The 22,830-nt window shown below is 35.8% G+C and overlaps 1 protein-coding gene across 2 annotated transcripts in view; it reads left to right on the top strand.

The window, feature by feature from the left end:
* Positions 1-22,830, top strand: part of CNTN5 (contactin 5) — a 691,903-nt gene that overhangs the window by 625,272 nt on the left and 43,801 nt on the right. For both annotated transcript variants that reach the window (XM_035328324.1, XM_035328319.1), the window contains 2 exons: positions 18-193; positions 15,817-15,937. In XM_035328324.1, coding sequence (XP_035184215.1) covers positions 18-193; positions 15,817-15,937 — 297 coding nt within the window. The remainder of the gene's footprint in view (positions 1-17; positions 194-15,816; positions 15,938-22,830) is intronic.

Genomic DNA, 22,830 nt, shown 5'->3' with positions numbered 1-22,830 from the left:
TCCTTCTATATTTCAAGAACCAACAAGAATAGAGCTGACTCCCAAGAAGATAGAGTTAACAGTTGGAGAAAGCATTGTCCTCAGTTGCAAAGCCCTTCATGACAGCACACTAGATGTCACTTTCTATTGGACACTTAATGGGCAGCCAATTGACTTTGATAAAGAAGGTGGACACTTTGAAAGCATCAAGGCAGTAAGTGATCATATGTATGGTTTTTATGTCTGCTGCAAAGTGATAAAAAATTGCTTTTACATGTTTTTACATGATTTTTCATGCCTCCCATCTACAGAAGTCTAACAAAATTGAAAGATAACTTGTTTCACTAATGTTGGAAAGAAATTATAGCTAGAAGAGGTACAAACTTCAGGTCACTAGAGTTAATTCTGCATCTGTTAATATTAGTGAGGTACCTGTTGATCTTTGTGAGGGAAAAGAAAGTAGTTTGAATCAAGCCTTCCTTACATAATTCTACTGATTTTAATACAAAAAGGATGCTGCTATACACTTTGATATCTTTCTTAAAGATAGTATGGTTGTTGGAGTGTCCTTATCCCCCAATGTTTTTATTTATTTAGTACATATTTTCTTATCTGATTAGCAAGGACTATGTTTTATTCTCCAGCCTTCTCTCCGCCACCACCATCCACCCCCCCCCCCCCCATAGCAACTGCTATTAAAGTAAATAAAAATCATATGGAAAAATATGCATACAAATTATATATATTAAAAACAAAAACAATTTCATATGATCAAATAGTATGATAAAGAAACACAAGCCCATCCCATGTAAAACTGAACTTTTCTTAGTAGAAAGAAATTTCTTAATGTGAATGAGTATGGAGATAAAAGCTACAGACATTTACTTCAATTTTCCCATTAATGAAATGTGAATCAAATGTCCGTGCTATGTTAACAGAGAAAAATTAACTTCACAATGGTCAGGAACTTTTAAAAGTCTATGTGTCTTTTAAAAGTCTATGTGTTGCTACGTACAACGTAGCAAAGTTAACTTTGCATTAAAAATCTTGTCAGTGGCAATCAATTTATTCTTCTGCTTGGCTTTATATGTCATACTGTATTCATTTTGTATGTGTGATGATGGTGGGGGATTTGTTTTTTTGTTTGTTTTCATTTTTGTTTTGTTCTTTTTGACTTCAATAAGCTTTGTCATTGAAAAATATTAGCAAGGTGTGAAGGTTCTTAGCACACTTATCTTCATCAAAAATCCAATACTCAAAATCCAATAGTAAATATTTAATAAGGAAAAACTGTAATTCTTTCTTTCCTTTTCCTCCTTCTTTTTCCTCCTTCCTCTTTTACTTCAAATTTAAAACATCTTATGGTTCAAGAAAACACCCTATGCTTACAGTTTAAATCAAGTTATTCAAAAAATTTGAAATATAAAATGTGTTACACAGTTCCTTTAGTGCATTTCAGCATCTTCAGTTGTAAAGGGAATCTAATCTAAATCTAAAATCTAAAATCTAAAAATATTCAGGCTAGGAAATTACCAAATACATTTCCCCTACCAAAGTAAAGCAAAATTAATTGAATTTATTTTATTATATGAACACAGGAATTTGTAAATATTTTAAGAATAGTTCTTCCATAATTTCCACCACAGACAGCCATTAAAATGATAGAATTAAGGTCCATTCAGAGTGAGAACCTGAAGTAAGACATATTGGGACATTTTCAGAGAAATATTCACGCAGTCATAATGGAGTCAATGTTCAATATCTAAATGATTAAGTGGGTAAAAAAAATGGTTGTATAAGAAACAAAAATCTGTCATCTTTATCATCAGAGGCAGAGAAGCCTAACCATTTCCTAAATGCTTTTGTAAAATGTACTTTTTTTAACAAATCGCAAACTTCAGCTGATCATAAAAGAAAAACAAGCTGAAGAGAAGGAATGCATATTTTTAAAATTTAAATTGATAAATTAGGGTCTACTTTGTCCTTATTAAGCCAGTGTTAAAACAGTGAAATACTATACAGCTTGAAAGAAATGACAAAATGATGCCAAAATGATTTAAAAAATAAATAAATAAATAAATAAATAAATAAATAAATAAATAAATAAATAAATAAATAAAAGGATTAGCTTGATTTGCCTTTACAAGATTGCTCACACAGGAGATTGTCAGGCCATGCTTCATTTATTTGCATTCCTAAGTCATTTAAGTGTCAAGACATTTCTCTTCTGTTTGTTTTTTTGTTGTTGTTTTTTTTTGTGTGTGTGTGTGTGTGTATGTGTGTGTGTGTTTTTTTTTTTAGAATAGTAGTTTAGGCTTGGATGAACTAGAAGAGGGCTCAAGATACCTACTGAATGGGGATACTGATACCTACAGGATGGGAATAGGAGAAATACTCCTTTTCAGGACAGATGTACCAGAGCATGACCAGTTAGGGAAATCCTCACTAAAATTTTCTGAATGTTGTTTCAGATATCTGACACAACCTTCTTCTGCCTTAAAAGTAGTAAAAAAATCTATGCAGATCTCCTTTTACCAAAAGGCCTGCCTGTGTTGTCTTGAAATCAAGTTGTATCATAATATGCAAAACTCCAGAGTAGTAATTGTGGAAATACAATAAACTTTCTGTGTTTTGACAGACATTTGGGGAAGAAAACCCAATAAAAATTCCCATACCTATTCATTTCCAGAGCCTAGTTAATTTTATCTCATTTACCTTTTTGTTAACTACATGAGCGTGTAAAATTAATCAAGAAGTTAAGAAGATGTTCCTTTAGTTCATTAAAGCCTAAAGTATGACCATGCACTAGGGGAAAGCAACATAAAATAAACCTCTTCTGTTTATCCCATCAGGTAATCTCCTTTAATCCGTCCATTCTCAAAGAGTGATACACAATGTGATAAAGATACTGCTTTAAGAATACAGAGTAAAGGATCTTGAACACTTGAAATCTAATAGAATTCCATTTATATCCCTTACTTTGTATTTTTGGGGAAATATATATATATATATATGAGTTGATCCTGCACAATATGCTTTTATTTCAGTACATCTAAGAAAAATAATATCCTTTGTTTGCATGAAGTTCTATAATTATACATCCATTTTGTGCTGATTCTTCATCAGATTAAACAAAAAAAAAAACAGGTTTGTTTGGGTTCTGTCTATTTGTTTGAAAGCATGAAAAAATGAACATTATTTGAATGAGGGCTTTGTTAATAACAAAACCACTGTCAGCTTCACAACTCCAGTTGCATTGCTCACACATTCACTGTGACAGCTCCAGGTGTTAAGTATGACAAACATTTTGATGCTTAATAAAGTGTTATAAAAGCTATCACCTAAGTAACATTTATTTGGATCATAGATAAATTTCCATTTGCTAAAATTGTGTGTTCCCTAGTAATTACAGTTAAATGGAAACGGAAAAGCTTCTCTTAATAATACATATTGCTTTACTTGCTTTAGAATTACATTCTTAAACAAACAAAAAAACACAGGTTATCATACTGAGAATTATTTTTTATGCAAATTAAATGTGTTTTTTCTGTTATTTACTGAGCTAACCAAGGATTTCATACCTATGGCAATTTAGGTACTTTAGGGAACTGCCTGGCAAGAGGACAAGTGTTGTAAGGACATCAAGTTGAAAAAAGCTGTGCATGAAGGGACTATTAAGGGAAAGAGACAAAAATACACTGGAGTGACTGTACTCTAGGACAGAAAAAAGTGCCAAATATTTTGCATGCATAACTCTACAACATACTCTGTAGCAGAACAATCATTCAAAGGGATACATATATCAAGAGTCCTTTGGCATCAGAAAAATCATATTTTGTCAACCAGAAGACTTGATAACATTTCAGGGTCTTTGGGGAGGTAATCCATGTAATTAAACCAAATTACATTGAATGGAAGTCGAACTGCCAGGATTTCCTTCCAGCAACTACAGTGAGCACTTGAGCACAGAAAATATAAACCTGTTTGCATCTGTTAGGGTAACTTTGATTTTCTATTCTACTCTTTTTTGTTAATCCAGAATTCCTATTCAGAATTTTCTGTTTTTCAAGATCTCCAATGAACTTAATTTTGTACAGGAGATATCTCTTTTCTAGTTAATGACATTTGATTTTATGAGTAGGTTTTCAACCAGCTGTCCTTATTCCAAACCTGTTTGAAAGCTGACATTGTTTTCATGGCAGCCAAATAAAATAATTTATTGTGTACATCCACGTACTGGTAAGCAACAACATTGCTCTTAGTGTCCATCACCTTGACCTATATGAGTAACTTTCAGACTGAGGAAAGTGATTTAGTCTCAATATCTTCTTGGTCTTTTATCTTAACTGAAACTGCAACCATGGGAAGCCATAAGCACAAATTGTCACATTATATTTTACTGCTATCATTTTTTCACATAGAAGTGAATTAAAATCTACTGTTTCACTTAGAAAAGGCTATTATATATAAACTGGACTGTACATTAACCACTGTCTAGCACTGGAGACTTGAATATGATAACTCAGAACCTATGAGAGCATAACTTTGCATCTTTGCCTACATTTTCTAGTCTCTCCTTTGTTTGTTGCATTGTAATGATATTTCAGAAGATTAAATTTTCATTACCATTTTCTGAATAAGAAGCACTAAGTTCTATACTACATGGAATCAATTAAAACAGTAGGCTATTAATAATAATCTATCTGCTCTTTCTTTGAGGTAAAACCAAACAAGGCTAATTAAATAGGGCTTTTAACACCCACCCATAGAAAAACAGTAGTTGCCAAAAGTCTTCTACAACAGACATGCTTTATGAACAGAGGATTTCTGTTTCTTATAAACTTCAGGGTGAGGGGGGGTGGGGAGGTGCGAACACAACAGAATAAGGATTGCACGCCAAAAAACTTTTTGTTTTATGACTGGTAGCTACTTCTCAAAATCTGAACACAATGAAGACCAATGTCTGATACAAGGTTTTTTCTTGTGCTGCTTCCAGAATCACAGAATCACAGAATTTCTAGGTTGGAAGAGACCTCAAGATCATCAAGTCCAACCTCTGACCTAACACTAACAGTCCCCACTAAACCATATGCCTAAGCTCTACATCTAAATGTCTTTTAAAGACCTCCAGGGATGGTGACTCCACCATTTCCCTGGGCAGCCCGTTCCAATGTCTAACAACCCTTTTGGTAAAGAAGTTCTTCCTAAGATCCAACCTAAAACTCCCCTGGCGCAACTTAAGCCCATTCCCCCTCGTCCTGTCACCAGGCACGTGGGAGAATAGACCAACCCCCACCTCGCTACAGCCTCCCTTGAGGTACCTGTAGAGAGCGATAAGGTCACCCCTGAGCCTCCTCTTCTCCAGGCTGAACAAGCCCAGCTCCCTCAGCCGCTCCTCGTAAGACTTGTTCTCCAGGCCCCTCACCAGCTTCGTAGCCCTTCTCTGGACTCGCTCAAGCACCTCCATATCCTTCTTGTAGCGAGGGGCCCAAAACTGAACACAGTACTCGAGGTGCGGCCTCACCAGAGCCGAGTACAGGGGGACGATCACCTCCCTAGCCCTGCTGGCCACACTGTTTCTTATACAGGCCAGGATGCTGTTGGCCTTCTTGGCCACCTGAGCACACTGCTGGCTCATATTCAGCTGACTATCAACCATCACTCCCAGGTCCTTCTCTGCCTGGCAGCTCTCTAACCACTCATCTCCCAGCCTGTAGCTCTGCTTGGGGTTATTACGCCCCAGGTGCAGGACCCGGCACTTGGCCTTGTTAAACTTCATGCAGTTGACCTCAGCCCATCGGTCCAGCCTCTCCAGATCCTCCTGCAGAGCCTTCCTACCCTCGAGCAGATCGACACACGTACCTAACTTGGTGTCATCTGCAAACTTACTGAGGGTGCACTCAATGCCCTCATCCAGATCATCGATGAAGATGTTAAAGAGGACTGGCCCCAGCACCGAGCCCTGGGGAACGCCACTAGTGACCGGCCTCCAACTGGATTTGACTCCATTTACCACAACTCTCTGGGCCCGGCTATCCAGCCAGTTTCTAACCCAACGAAGCGTGTGCCAGTCCAAGCCAAGAGCAGCCAGTTTCTTGAGGAGAATGCTGTGGGAGACGGTGTCAAAAGCCTTGCTGAAGTCAAGGTAGACCACATCCACAGCCTTTCCCTCATCCACCCAGCGCGTCACTTTGTTATAGAAGGAGATCAGGTTCGTCAAGCAGGACCTGCCCTTCATAAACCCATGCTGACTGGGCCTGATCGCCTGCTTGCCCTCCAAGTGCTGGGTGATGACTCTCAAGATAATCTGCTCCATGAGCTTCCCTGGCACTGAGGTCAAACTGACAGGCCTGTAGTTTCCCGGGTCAGTCCTCCGGCCCTTCTTGTAGATGGGCGTCACATTTGCTAGCCGCCAGTCAACTGGGACCTCCCCTGATAGCCAGGACTGTTGATAAATGATGGTAAGCGGCTTGGCCAGCACCTCTGCCAGTTCTCTCAGTACCCTTGGGTGGATCCCATCCGGCCCCATTGACTTGTGCACATCCAAGTGCTGTACCAGGTCACCAACCATTTCTTCATGGATAGCGAGGGCCACATCTCTCTCCCCATCCCCTTCCACCAGTTCCAGGATATAAAAAGTCCCAGTAAACTGATTAAATTTACAGACATACCTGCATAATGTATTAAAATGGGACACTGAGTCACAAAGTGTGTGAACTGATATGTCCAAATACTTGTAGTTTTGGCTATGAATAAAGAGTAAAAGAGAGAAAATGATAAGTAAGATTTCTTACATTTCATTTTACTTTGGATCAGGAAGATAACTGAACATTTTGGACAATGTGAATCTCTAAATATCCTTGAAAACTGATTTCTATCAGAAAAAATATCATCATAAAGAAGTCACATTCATATCATTTTTACACTACCTTATTCTATTAAAGTATTTTGCATTCTCTTGTTTACAGGAAATTTATTATAATAAGGACAAAAAAAAAGGGGGGGGGAGGGAGGTAAATACCAGATATTTCACAACACTCCATTTTTTATTCTTCCCTCTCTTTCTTTGCACCTGATGGACCATTTAACTCTGCTTAGGACAGTGTTAATCTGGGCTGTAACGGCACCGCTGGTGGTTTGAGCACGTGATCAATTCTGCCTAATGTGAAGGCTTTCCATTTACAGCTCTGTGAAGCCTGTTTTTCACCTGCAGCTCTGCATCCTTGCTTCCAAGCTGTTGTCCAATGTTTTCCAGAGCACCCAGGCAGTATTTCTCCCTTGGACTCCTTATGCTGCTGCTCACCTCTTTTTGTTCTTATGGCCTTACACTTGCAAACCCCAGTCAGGTTGCTATGGCAGGGTCGTATGGAAAGCTCCCAGTAGTCTGAAAATCTGAAAATCATCCTTTCTTCCAGCCTCCGTTCTTTGTTTCCTGTTTTATACCCTGTTTTCCTTTTTTATCTTGACTAATATTAGGGAAAAAAAAAGGGGGGGGGGGGTGGGGAGAGAATAGCATGAAGTAAAATAAATATTAATCATTTAAGTATTTAATAAATATTATCTAAAGTATGTGCTCAAAAGCTTAACAATCAAACATACTCCAATCAACATTAACCAATAAGGTTATTGAAGAGGTCTCAAAGAAAAGGATAAAGGCCGGGGGGGAAATGGCAAAAACTAATTCTCATCATTGTCTTCTCTGTCACCTACCGCACTAGAGAGAACCTTGAGAGGACAGTGGTTTCTCTGGCTGGTACCAGGAAGAGTATTCTCTTTTCTTTTCCCTTTCTCTCTTCCTCATTTTTTGTTTGTTTGTTTGTTTGTTTTTTCTTCTCTTAGGTGGCTTTCGTTCCCAGAGTTAAGGTGTGCCATCAGCTTTGAACCCTGCTAATAATTCTCTGTTCACATACAGCTGTCATAACATCCTTTATGCTGCACGCTAATGAACTCCCAGTCGTGTCTGCTCTTCATGTTTCCTGTTCTGATGTTTCTTTAAAATGGTACAATTGTCACAGCTGAATGCTACTTTCATTTCTATCAGCTTCATCCATCACTAACACCTATGAACCATCACTACCATCACAAATTTTCAAATATTCAAATTTCAAATTTTCAATATTCATATCATATATTTAGCTTCACAGTCTCTCTATTACTTTTTTAATCTTTCTGCAGCTTCAAACAGAGCACAAATATTCTATGTATTTCACTCTTTCCTTCCTGTTAATAATAGCCAATACAGAAAACAAATTGGGGAATATGAGAGTAGGGGCATTCTCTGTCCTGAAGATTTTCACTTCATATCCCAGCTTTATCACTTTTTTTCCATTTTTAATAAATGCCTTATCTGCTTTTTTCCTTCTAAGCTTCACAAAACTATCCTAGTACCTGAGATATTCCTGACACTCATTTAACTTCATCTCTTCTTCTGTGTTCTCTCAATATCATGAATTGAACTAATTTGCAGCAAGTCAAGCAGTACTGCAAAGTCCACTCTGTCCACCCCAACACTCTGATATCCGTTCCTAACCAGCAGTGCTCACTCTAAACGACAGTTTTCATTATTGCTGCTTTCACTATGCACAGTGCTCAAAAACAATGTCACTAGAAAGGTCCATATTCCCACTAGAAGCTCATTATGGATCAAAAAATCTGAAACTTTGAAAGCCACCTCTTTTTACAATTTCTTATAGATAGGGATAATACAAATTTTGTATCATCAGGTATTCCTCAGTCAACCAGCACCAGAGTGGATACTATTATACCACCATTATTATACTGTTATATACCAGTAATCACAACAAACATCGACAATAAATTAATCTTTGTTCCAAATTTGTTTATATGATTAAATGATAGAAAACACATTATAATTTTCCATGATCCTTATATCAACATAAAAATCTGTTGCTTTTCAACACATTAAATATTTGTAATTTGTTAACATCATGAGTAACAGGCAAGTGGTTCATATGCTAAAGCTAAGAATTTTTATGAAATGGCACTTCCATTGTCCTTAATGTATTACAAATAGAAGTTGGCTTGAAGCCAAAAATCCATCATAATGTACATATAAATCATCAGTATAATTTAAAAGAACTTTACTGTATTGTTATTTTTCATTTACTGGTGATGATATAAAGCTAACATAGCCATGAGGTTATTCTGTAAAATCATTATTTTACTTCAGATAAATTCACCCAAAATAAATTCCATTGCTAATCAAATACGTCAAACAAGCAAGATTCAGCTGTGAAATCATTTTTCAATTTAGCCTGACCGAATTTCATTAATAAAGACTATTCTGCTAAATCCAATAATGTATGAGTCAGGAATTCACCTGTGTGTTAGCTGTAAAAGTAGCTGTATATTTTAAATAATTACTTAAACTGAACAGGATAAGATTAATAGCTGTGGTCTTTCTTATTTGGGATCAAACCTCTGCCCCATTTAATTACAGAACATTGTTTTACTGATTTGTTTTACTAAGTTTCTACAGAAGATGACTTTACATAATTTTTATCTACTTTTCAAGGTTTTTATACATCTTGACCATTCTCTTCCATGCAGAAATTATTTTTCTCAGGAAAGTATCTTCACACCTCACTGTCAAGCAAGTGAGATGACAGACAAATAGCCTCAGCAAACCCCAGTCAGAGTAAAGAACTGATTCAAACACGGGTTAGGCTTTCAACATAAAAGTTTTCCTGTAATGGCGGTCAGCCCACTCTTTTCCTTATTGAATTAACCTTGTGTTTTCTCATGATTTGTTACAATGGTCTCACTACCCTTTTACATATGTTCTTCCCAAGCAGGGAGACAATTTTCACAGCATGGTGGCCAGATGGAGTTCCCAAACCCAATCTTTGACACAAGTGATAGGCAGAGTTTCTAGACCCCAAGCCCTTGCAGTGCAGAAGCTGTGAGCTGCAAGTTGCCAAATTATTTCAATTGACTACCCGGGATTTTGAACTGCCTTGTCTTTTTGTCTCTCTTGCTGAGACAAAGCAGAGCTACATTTACAGAACTGCATCTGGAGTGTGGAAGTATTATAACCAACATAGAAAATTAGAGGCATTAGAGACAGGTGAAATGAATGCTAGGATTTTCTCATGAGGAGAGAGTGATGTAAGGTTCTTAAAGTTTAGTGTATATTTTCCACATATGATTCTGTAGCTTGAATATATGCGATCAGCTTTTTAATTATCAAACTAATGTTTAATTCTTTGATGGAAGAGATAGAAGGAGGTGAACAACAGACTTACTGGATGCTAAAAAAGGGCTCTGTTGTGTAACCATGAGCTCCATTTCAAGAAGGTGGATTATAGATTGTTCTTGCACAAAGCCTTTAAAAGAAAATGTGGGATGCTGAATGAACCACCTTGGTTTGGAGATAAAAATGCAGCAAATGAATGGACAGATTAATGGGAAGGTTTCCTAGCAACAGGCTCAAGATAATGAACTCAGTCTCAAAGGAAGAATAATTCTCTCCACTTTAAGAACCATATGTAAAAGTTGCTTCACTGCAAAGCAACTCACAGTTTCTTAGGATTTATGAAACAGAGAGGGAAAAAATCCACATACAGCTTCCTTTTCATAGGGATGTGGAATGGCTGAAAAAGTATTAATTCAACAACAAAAATACTCAGCAAGACCTTCCCTTCCCTTCCCTTCCCTTCCCTTCCCTTCCCTTCCCTTCCCTTCCTTTCCTTTCCCAACTTTAGGGCAATGTGTGCAAAAGGCAAATCCAACAGGGTGGTGCTCATTTAACTAAATATGAATATAACATGATCCTTGGAAGTATCTAAAAGCTAATGTTATGTACAGGTTGCACCAGCTTGTGGGTAAAAAAACAAAACAAAACAAAACAAATAAATAAACAAACAAACAAAAAACTTCAATACCTTACTGGTAAAATGAATTAGATACACTAAAGACATAACTATAACCTCAGATAACATAGCACACTGGAACAGTGAGAACAATAGAACAATAGATTCATACAGTGCTCATCACTAGAGCCATACAAAAACTGATGAATGGAATACTCTGGAGCATAATATAAATGATGCAATAATTTGTTGTCCTAGTAGAATAAGTGTTAGTCATGACAGATGGCATTAGTTGCTGTATTATTATTTATTTGTTGGTTAATGAAGGCCACCAAAGTGCTCAGTATTGCAGTAAGTGCACAGCAGATGTTGGTCTTGAAAGTTAATTTTACCTTTCCTTAAAATCATTAGAAGTTGGCTAATAAATGTTCCTTAAATTTGTTAAAATATGAGATATATTCCACACAGTAGAAGTTTTTTACTGAATAAATACAAATACTTTTGATACTTGACGAAATGGGTACTAAATGATATTCAGAACAGCAACGAATATAGATTTTTTCTAATTAAATGCTTCTTTGATATAATGCACTTATTGTAAAATGTGATCTGTTGAAGAACAGCATAAAATTAGTGGAATAAAATGCAGCTTTCAGGAATGTGCACTTAATAAATTGGAAACAAAGAAATTTAGACACCACTAATTTTGGCTTTCAGTTATATTAAAACCACACAGTCACAGATACCTCAGGCTGTTCTGAGTCACATAGTCAAGATGCAAGCTCTTTCTGTGCTACCTGCAATCACCTGTTCTGCATCTTCCCCAGAGTGGAGGGCATGGTTCTGCTTTGCTGAAACACTACATGTTTCTCTGCTTAATAGATTTTTTTAAACTGGATTGTCATCATTCAAATATAAACAAGCAGCTCCAGTGACATGTTATAAAGATTGTCTTAAGATATGGAAAGCCAGCGCATCAGTTTGACCACCAAAATTTCTTGTAGTGTTGAACTTATTACAGGATAAGATCAGCAACAAAATGATACATGAACCTTGATCCACTGGTATTGTAAAGTCTTTACTTTCAAACTGTCATTGTTTTTAATCCAGTCTAAAACTCTAGTCCACTCTTACATGTGCCGACTCTTTGGCCTCGGCCTCTTCTTCCCTGGCTTTGTTCCAGGCTTAGGAAAGTTCAGACACAAAGCTAATTTTCAACATAGATACAAATTATGATTATCCAGACAATTCGCTACTGACATTAGTGTAAAGAATCAACCAGGTAAAGAGGATTTGCTATAATAATCACCACAAGATAATGGCCCATTACTATGGTTTCTAACACTTTTCTTAAATCAACAAATCTTTTCATTCCCAATAATGAGGGCTGCTTTAAGGGTCAATATGAAAGTCCTCACATTCCAGCAGATGAGAATGAGCATAGTAACAGCATAGCAACAATAGCATAGCACACTTAAAGAAGCCTTTATTTAGTCTTTCCATATATTGTGAAACCTTTGTACAAAACAAGGATAAAATCTAGGAATATTTAGAGTTATGCAGCGTTTCATCCCCAGAGTAAAGTTAAATATTACCAAACTCTTACTGTATAACATATTTTTTTTCTAAAATTTATATATCTTGCATAAAATAGGAGAAACCTTAAAATTTGTAAAGACCATTGATACCACTGAACAGCAAATAATATTTTTTAGAGGTCCTGGTCAAACATAGTTCCTAGTTATCTAAATGGAATCTAAAATGTCTCATCATTTACTATGATAATGAAGCTAATGTCTAAACATATATCCATCTGTATTAAACATACCAAATATAATTTTCTTCCACTCACACAAACAATGCTGGCTGTATATCCTGTTGTACTGTAATAAATCTGTGTTTCACAGGCTACTATTTTACTGCACAGCTCTCTACTTAGAGCAATGATTCTTCCAATAGCTACTTGCCTGCCCAGCTGCACAGGTATGCATATGAAATGCATACATTTTTCCTTATTAAGAATATTATGATTCATGTAGTCATGAACTCTCAGGAAGAGAGAGTGACAGTCAGGTTTTTTAACAGCTCCTGAGCAATGAAAACAAATAGTTGCTACCTATAATGTTTTTCTCCCCACTTCACAACAAAACACATTGAACGTAAATTACCCCCACATAAGAGAGAGAAAAAAAAAGTGGACTGATTCAGGCCTTACCTTTCTAATATTCAAGGCTTTGTACCAGAATCATTAATCATCTTGAACAACCCATTTCACTGACTAGTAAACACTGATGTGTTAGAAAAATGTGTGTCCTGAAGTTGACTTCTGGTCATGCATGTGCTTTTACAGCTGCAGAGCACTCATCACTGTGATTTCTGGAATGCCAGAGCAGAAATACAGGAATTGTATTATGACCTGGCAGCTCTGAGTAGCTTGCTTCCAGCAATATCATTCTGAGGACACTTCAGAAGGCAAAACGCTACCATTATATACGCAGTTCTTACATTTACAGGGTTATTGAGCCATTGATCATTCACTCTGGTGTCGATGTTCTTGACCTGCTTCCTCTCTTCTCCTTCCTTCCATGTGAGTATGCTTCAGTAGAGATTTGGCCTTGGTGATGTGTGGAATATGACAACCCCACTTCCAAAAATGCAAATGAGGAGAAGATTGGTTAGCCCTGAAGTGGTCAGGCAGCTGGACTAAATGATCCCTTGAAGGTCCCTTCCAGCTGAACTATTCCATTCCATTCCATTCCATTCATAAGCTAAAGAAGACAAGATATTGTGCTAAAAAAGAGATGCTCTGCCCAGAAAGGAGAAACTAACTTTTAAAATATTGCATATTGGAATCAATCCTATTTAACCTTGTCTTTAATGACCTTGGCATAGAAGTAAAAGAATGTAAATGACAATTGCATGGTACAAAATTGGGCATATTACCAAAACAGCAGATGACAAAAATATCACACAAGAAAAATTAGATGGGTTTGAGAACTAAAGTTATAAATTTAATAATTCAGAGTGCAAGGTCACATACATATGGGATGATGGTTATAAAGTGAGAGCTCATAACTTGCAAATGATTGAGAAGAATAAAAGTCTGAGTGCACCTACCTACCTGACTGCAGAATAAGAATGTGAAAAAAAAAAAAAAAAAAAAAGGCAAATAAATACAATTCTAGTCATTCAGGATAAAAGTGACTCAAATTAAAACCAGTACAGCCAATAACGATCTGGGATAACTGTCATTCAAGGAGACACTGACACTGACAATATTTTCTTGGTTAGCAAAGTAAATAAAATCTGAGAAGAGAAATACCTCTACTCAGTAAATGTTTTTAAAGTGAAACACCAAAGAGAAGTATATAAACACCTGTACATAATATATAACATACAGTATTATACCATATTAGGCTATATTGCACTGCAATATATGAAACTATATATGCAAATCTATTACTCTTAATATGTAATAAGTAATACGCAATAATATCGTAAATATAATTTAACATAACGTAAATAAGAACTATATGTATTTGTTATATATTGTATGCATTTATTATATATTATGTATATTTGTTATATTGTAAAAAATGCAGCGTACATGATGTAATACATTTTATATAGCATAGTGATTTATTATATAAACTCTAGATGGCTTAAAAATAGAATAGTTTACATAATAGCTTATAAAAGGAATCGTACATAATAAAACTGTATATTATTTAATTGTAGATTATTATACATTATGGATTATATAGATTATGTAGAGTAATTATCAAAATTATGCATTTTATATTATAAGCAGTGTAGTTATAATTCTATTGTACATGTTAGGTTTACATATCATACAAACTAACAATGATAAGGAAATTTAGAGATAGTTGCATGACATTTTGTCTATCTTGGGTTAATCTGTTAAATCATTTGTCTTTGACTCAAGAAAAAAATATTTTGACAGGAACAAAAATACTTATGGCAATTGGCTATATGTAGCTAGCTAATATATAAGTACGTATTGTTAATGTTTCATTAGAATTACAAATTTTTCAAGTATTTTCAGAACACAGAATTGAGAAAGTAAACTGTACTTGCTACATCATGTGTTCAGGGTGACTTCTGTTCACCCTTACATGATCGTTCCTTAAGTAGCTACAGTATTATAACAGTATCTGTGGACTTGGGCTCACTACATCTGATGGAATAAGATGGAATGACTAAAGTTAGTTTCGGATATAAATGGTTTTGTATATGTAAAATCTAATATTATCACCTCAATTTATGAAATAATACAGAGATTCTTAGCAAAAGCCATTCATCCTCCAAAAGGCTGTTGTACTTTTCAATTTTCTGATCATAATTTTGGGGCATTGCAATTACTTTTGCCTAGAATGATGAAAAATAAAAATCTGAACTGGTTCTCTTTGTACATATATATAGGGATTACATGTTCCAGATTTAAATATATACAAATTTCAGCAGGAAAAATGAAAATCTGTTTATATTTCTTTGGTCTTATTTAGTATTAATTTCTCCTTTGTCTATAAAATCAATTAACATTTTATTTCAATTTATCTTAATTTCATTAATGTAGAGATATATACTCCTAATGTCACTGCATTGTAGGGAAGACGAAGAGAGAGTCCTTCATTTCTAAGACTACCTTTTCAATGACAAGGATTACATCAAAAAAAATCTGTTCGGCTCCTTAATAAATTTCTTTATATTAGTTTGTAATCATTTTCTTTGAGCATGCAAATATTCACAGAGTGTTTTAAGCAAATTCAAAGTTATTAAAAACCTGAAATCCTCTTCTTCAATCCCTATTAAGAATTGTATAACAAACGCATTCTGATAATCCTCAAAGAGAGTATTTAGACACATAAAATGTAAGATGAAATTTGCAGCCGTGAGTCTCTCACACTTCACACAACACCTTTATGAGCTACCTTGAACACAGAAATTTATTAAACTTTAAATGGACCCTTCATCCCTGTTTCAGCAAGCGTCCTCTGCAGATCTGATGATCAGGAACATCCTCCTGATGCACGCTGGGAGATACGGCTGCAGGGTCCAGACCGCAGCAGACACAGTGTCAGATGAGACGGAGCTGCTTGTTAGGGGTGAGTAGCCTCACAGTGCCCTCTGAACATGCAGGCACCAGAAATCACTGTACCAGGGAATTTAAATACATGGGCTTCAGGGACTGCATGGAATTGTGACCACCAAAATTTGGCTACATCTTTAGGCCTGGGTAATTTCTTAAACTGAATGTTAACATTCCTGATTACATGCAGGAACACATGGTCGATGTTCTGCAGGACCTCAGATCTTAACCAGGAAACCAACTGGCCTGCAATAAAGCCAAGCTTTAGCACCATATGTGCATTCCCTTCTGCTGAGTATGTCTGCACTCTGTGTGTGCATGTGTATGCTCAGTGCATGATGGGAGCTAAAGACTTGTAGTCCACTTACTATCAATACATCTGGGGAGAGTTACAATATCAAAATGCATGGATCCCTGCTAGGTAGCACAACTGGGTAACCTCGCTATGGAGTACCCGGTTTTTGAAAGTATAAATTGAGGCAGATATTTGAAAAACTCCAGATAAAAATAATTCAAAATTATTTAGAGATTATAATATTTCAGAAATATTTATTCTATCGCATTCCACTACTTCTTTAGATTTGATGTTTTCATATCCATCACTTTTAGGATGAATATATGCTTGAAATGATAAAGAATGCTTCTGGCTGAGTGCAAAGCTTTTCACATTTTGATGAGTAGCTGCTAAATATTTCCATAAAGTTACTTTAAGGACCATCGACTTTCTATAAGCTATGGCACAACTGGGCACTTCAACATAATGCTGGTTTAGCTGCCTTATGAAATCTGAGTCATCCTTGAGGGTTATGCAAAACTTGTGTGTTACCTTTACCTCCCTGAAACATGAGCAGAAAGCTCTATGGCTAAGCAAGGCAATCTCAACTTTAATGCCACTGAATTTTTTAAGTGATAAAAATATTTTAGCTTACTACTATCTAGGCCACTGCAGACCAGCTACTAAATTGTTTTATTCAAGAATACCAGTTATGTAAATAAGTTTCTTGAATTTGAAGTAGAAAATAAATATTTCTCTGAGGAAGAGGTTTGAGATGAAAGTAAAGAAGTGCATTATAAGCAGTATCAGAATGTATGTATTTAAGTGTCTCATTACCATGCCACCTTGCTGATGAAACTGAAACTATGATGGCTTTGTAATAGAATTTAAATTGAAATATACTTTGAATACAATGTTCTACTTCCCTCATTTCTATGATTGGATAATTCTTTTTCTCCACCTATCTCAGCTTATAGAGTGCACTCAGTAACCTGCAATTTGACACTTTCTGATGACCCCAAATTTCAGCACCTTTCAAACAGGTTTAGCTCTTGGATATATTGGACATTTCTGAGCAAAAGAGATCAGTAGCAACAGATGTTTCAACAAATATCTCATTAAAGTGAAGAATTTCACTTTACAGAGAAAGACTTCATTTATGAAAACACTGCCACTATGCAGTAAAGTAAATGAAATACAAAGCTATATATTCTTTATTTACAGTATAGTTTCCAGTTAAAAAAATAATTTCATTTTATTCATATCATAAAACATCTTCCTATTTTAAATGTTACAGCCCATGGCCACATCAAGATACCAGAAACAATGTTATGAACTCTCAGAAGTACCAATACGAGCAAAGTTCCAGCACAACCTTGTTCTGACCTTACTTTCTCACATTTTACCTCTGCACAAAATACCAGTCTTGAGTGCTGACAATAGCATACCAGCAGCATACCAACAGCATTTCAACCATTAGTTGTACTGTAAGGTTCATCTGTTATTTTTAATCTATCATTGTAATATTTGACTCAAAAGGTTCTTTACGGACACCATTTCCTCAGGAAATAAATTGGACAAAATAATTTAAATGAAAATCATATAATTATGATATTCAGGAATTATTGCTATTAGCAAACTGACTAAATTTGCATTGAATTATGTGTTCAATTCATACATTATTTCCAAGTCAATGCATTTTTTCTAGAACTTTATTGTAAGTAACTTGGACAACAATTATACCTTGCTGCAGCAAGGAAAATTTTCCATTTTAGATGGAAAATTTCAGAGAAGTCATGGACTAAACAAATATTTATTTTTTGTAAAATCATATTTGTGAGTTGTTCATTTGGAAGATCCCTTGAATATAACCCAAAGAACTAATCCTGTCACTATTTTTCCCATTGTACAGCAGTCCTTCTTTGCTCTGTATTACACAGTAAAAGTTAAATTCCAAAGATGCCATTATTAGAGGAATATCTGAAGAACAAATATTGAATACTGACAAATAAATCTCAGTTATATATATAAATCTCAGTTTAATTACTTACAAGGATCTAATTAATGGTGCAATATTTTTGAATTTAGTGTGTGTGTGTGTGTGCGTGAACAGCAAAAGAAGTTAGGACAGCAGCAAGTTTTTATTCTGCAACTTTTTACAATGGGTTATAGACTTCTAAAAGCATTTTCAAAATATTTTCAGATTCACAACTTCATGGATCTTTATTTTAGTTAAGCTGCAATGAAATACGTGCCCAACATTATTCTTGTAATGATTTTTATCTGGTGATTTTTTTTTCAGGAACACTTCAAAATTACATTTGAAAAGATGTGCTAGACCATGTTTGGGCAAAATGAAGATTCAAATCCCTTCAGCATTTACTGCTCAAAACAAAATTTAAATACTTCCCTAAGTGCTTTGAAAATGTGATTAAATTATGCATATTAAAGTAAGAAACAACTTTTTAGTGATCCCTAGTCATTTCTCTGTTCCCAAAATGCTGTTTTCCCACCTCAAATTATTTATTTTTCCCTTTATGTTTCATTTTTTCTAATGTCACCAAGAATGTGGATGTCATTCCGAAGAGATGTTCTGTTGGCAGCTGGACCTGTCAGGCAGTACATTAGCTTTACAGCTTGAATATCTTGCATTTTAATCTTGATACTGAATATGAATGAAAAATACTTCATAGTAGTCTCATGCTAGTTAACAGTGATCAGAGAACAGCTATCCTGGCATACTTGACATGATCTGTTTATATTCAGGTAGGCTCCTACCTAACTTGGCAAGAGTATTTATTCTCCATAATAAGCTTCTAGGAAATTCTCTGCTATTCATCATCACAAGTTATTCTTATTAGTAGTTAAATGAACGAAAAAGTCCTTCTTGTTTGTCTGGTTTTTGACTGCTTATTAAGTTTATTTTACTTTTGTTTCATGGTTTACAGCAAAGTATCTTTCACCACCTCTGGCACATAAGCCTAAGAAAGTTCACATTTTGGTCGCCAAACACAGTAGAGGCATCTGAAAGGTCACAAAGCACTCTCACATCCATTGTGTGCTTGAACCTTAAATATTTGTGTTTAGGCTTCTGTGTGCATGCAGAAGCTCCTCATTTGGGCAGTGTCACCCATCTTCTCTAGATGTCCCCTTTAACTCAGTGGAAGTCTTCAGAGGGGTCTTCTACCCTCTGAATGTGGGGAGGATGAGAGATAGGATTCAGCTCAAAGCCCAGGTGATTTGGGCTTCCTTGCTCACCTGCAAGGAAGGATATGACTTTTGGATACCCTCAAACCCTGCTTCAGAATGAAGCTTGTCTATCCTCAAGAGTATGCCATACCTGCTGGCAGTGGGTTAGGCAGGATCAAGACACGCTCAAAGCCCTTTTTGAGGCAGAATACCGAGAAACACAGAAGCCAGCAGAAAAACAAACAAGAGCATTCCTGTTTAGGGTAGTATGTAGGGTCCCTTCTAGCAACCTGAATGTTTGCTTCTTTCATTGATTTGGCTGGTGCCCACAAAATGAACACAGTCCTCAGAGGAGCCATTGTCAGCAGCTTAATCCAATACACAAAAGTTGAAATTGGGAAAGATAAATAACAGATGTGCACTGGATTTCCCCTCCAGCAAGGGAATAAGGCAGCATAGGCTTAAATCCCACTGCAAGATTTTCTGGAAGGCAATCATCAGAACCTGTAGCAGAGCAGAAGGCATATAGAGCAGGCTGATACAATTCAAGGACACCCAGAAGAGAAGACAGCTTTTCACATAGGGTAGTAACTATTCTGGAACCAGGCCTGCACAGACATGGAAGAGGAATTATCTACCTCTGATAGGCAAATAAACAGTTTTACTGGCACAAATGAATACTGCAAAAATCATAGTTCTGGACTTTCACTGCTGAAACCAAGTGACTGCTTGATTCCACTTAATTTATGCCTTGAGTTGTTTCCTCACCTGAGGAAAATGTATGCAGAACAGCTGTTCGTAATGCAAAAAACTTATGTTTACAGGAAAATCTAGATATTTTGCTACACAGTCAACAAATGTTTGCCCCAGCACATGAAGCCATCAGCCATTTAAGAAGCAAAAGTGATCTACAATTATTTGAACATTAGTCTCATTCTTAACATCAGTCCAATAATAGTTTTCCTAAGTCACATATATTTTCTGGTTATTCACCTTTATTTATCCAACCAGATCTTCAATTTTCAGGGAGTATTAGCTAGCAGAGAAGCACAATAAAAAAATGTTTCAGCTTGGCTGGTTTTCCATCTATCATTGGCACCCTGGTTCTCGAGCTGTCTCTGTGCTGATTTTTCACAAAGAAGTGATTACCAAAGCAGAAGGCTCTAATACAGGATAAATATGCATGTCATGTTCTGACACTAATGATATGATCACAAATTTGATTACTAAACACACAAGTACCAACCAGAAGGTTTGCATCTCACAGATTTCTCAGGTGATCTTGTAGCCAGCAACGTGTCAGGTTTCCTGAAGACAAAGCCTGCTTGGTAAGTTAATTTGTTTCTAAAGCTTGTCTTCCAAAAAAAAAGGGTTCATTATGTTTGTATTTCCCCATTATGCTGTAGAAATTTGAAGCAATGTGTGCATTCACATTTTCATGACAAAGGATGTATTCATGATCTTGTGCTTCTATTATGTTTCAGTGTAGACAAATTTAAAACAAAACACCAAATACCTCTGTCATAAAAAAGGTTGACACTCTGAAGGAGCTATCCTTTAGTATCTTGCATTGCCCCAGTCAACTACATTAGAAATGGTCAACAGTGCTTTTCACTTTGTTGTTATTTAAATTATCAGTACAAAATCTGTTACTCATAGATAAGGAGGTTTTAGAGAACACTAGGAGAACTCATAACTAGGAGCCAAAGGCTACCTCTTATGTTCACTTTCCTTGCAAAGTAGCCATTTGCTCCTGAAACACACAGTTTCTAAAGAACTCACTGAAGGGTTGTTTTGCCATAGACTGCAAGAAGGAAAGTTTGAGTAAAGTCTTTGCTACCCAAACTAACTTTATACTCCTTGCTCCTTCTGCAAGTTTGGAGGGCTGTCTTAGAAAATTCAGCATAGTGAAATTGTGGGAGTTGGGGATGTCACACACAAGTCTAACACTTCTGCAAAGGTCACTCTATGTATTCCTATAGTCTTTCAAGAGCAGAGATCCCTTCCACCTGCACTGAGGTGTGAGGCACTTCTGCTGTAACAGCATCTTCAGGCAACACCAGGGAGTGTCTTGGATAGTAGAGGCTCATTGTGTGGTACTGTTACTCGATGTGGACTGGGACAGTGCTTCAAACAGATGTGATTTTTCCTGGATAAACCTTTGCATTGTTAGCAATGACAGTGACACCATCAACACCAATGCAGGTAATTTTTTACCTATCCCTTTCTTGTATCACCTTACTTTTCAGAATCAACATGACTGAGCTAGGAATATAAGGATGTGAAATGTGTGATTTATTATTATTATTATTATTATTATTTTTAAATCTGTGAAATTTAGTGCCTAATCAAGAGTACTAAGTCTTAAATATTTTAATATATATATTTAATAAAACAAAGTATGCTACCAGGTTCAGTAACTTTGTCAAATAAATTCCAACATTTAAATTCTATTTGTAAACTACTCTTGCAAAACTGTTTTACAATATGTTATACACAAACTAGTAAGTAGTATCAATTGCAAACTATTCAGCCAAATGCTGGATGTTGCAACACAAGCTACCTTAAAATGATCTATGGACAGGTCAGCTTACCTCCAGATTAGCAAACCTTCTTTCAGATTGTTCCACTTAAGTGCTGTAGACACAGTGAAACCTCTTTTTCTAGAACTAACTTCACAGACCAGTGAAGCCTATCTCTGGTTTTTCACAGGAGCAGAGGATAGTAGTACTAAATAGCATAAACTAAAACCAGTAACAATACTGGAGACTACAAAGTAGCTAAGCTGGGGGAAGCATAGAAAAGGAAAGGAATATTTGCAGAGGAATTACAGTAATGCTGTAGCCAGCAAGTTTACTCCTTTATTTTTTTTTCATTTGAGGTGCTAACCAACAAATTATTTTTCCATGTTTCCTTGTATTCATCAATGGTCATGTAAAAGAGGTTGTTTCAACATATCTAGTAATTTTATTTTTATATAGTTAAATATTATATCTATGTATTATGTATTTTATATCAAAAAATATGTTATGTATTACATGTTATAAAATATGTTTTAGGAACAACTCAAATACAGATCATGCTTTCAGTCTCAATTCTGTTACAAGTAGACCTCTGCTCTCTAAGAGTTAATACAGTTAACTTTGTTTCTAATGCTATCTCTTTGGTCTATACTTAAGATTTTACTAGATTAGATGTTACATATTTAGGGGGTATTTGAGTAATAGTTTGTTTACTGTTACTTGTTTTTATCCTTTCCATTCATACTGCTCATAATGTGTTTTCTGTTTCTATTATGGATGTTAACAGACACTGTGCTCCTCCAGAGGAAGAAAAAAATAATGTCTAGTGTTCTGAATGTTGTGTTAATTCTGTACATCCTTAGAAATTTATCAGCATATAGAAAACTAAATAAAATCCTTTAAACTATAGAAATGTTAGTACAA

This window comes from Oxyura jamaicensis, chromosome 1 (genome assembly GCF_011077185.1).
Source record: "Oxyura jamaicensis isolate SHBP4307 breed ruddy duck chromosome 1, BPBGC_Ojam_1.0, whole genome shotgun sequence".
Classification (NCBI taxonomy): domain Eukaryota; kingdom Metazoa; phylum Chordata; class Aves; order Anseriformes; family Anatidae; genus Oxyura; species Oxyura jamaicensis.
The sequence above is the reverse complement of the archived record's forward strand: the minus strand, read 5'-3'. Positions and strand labels throughout refer to the sequence as shown.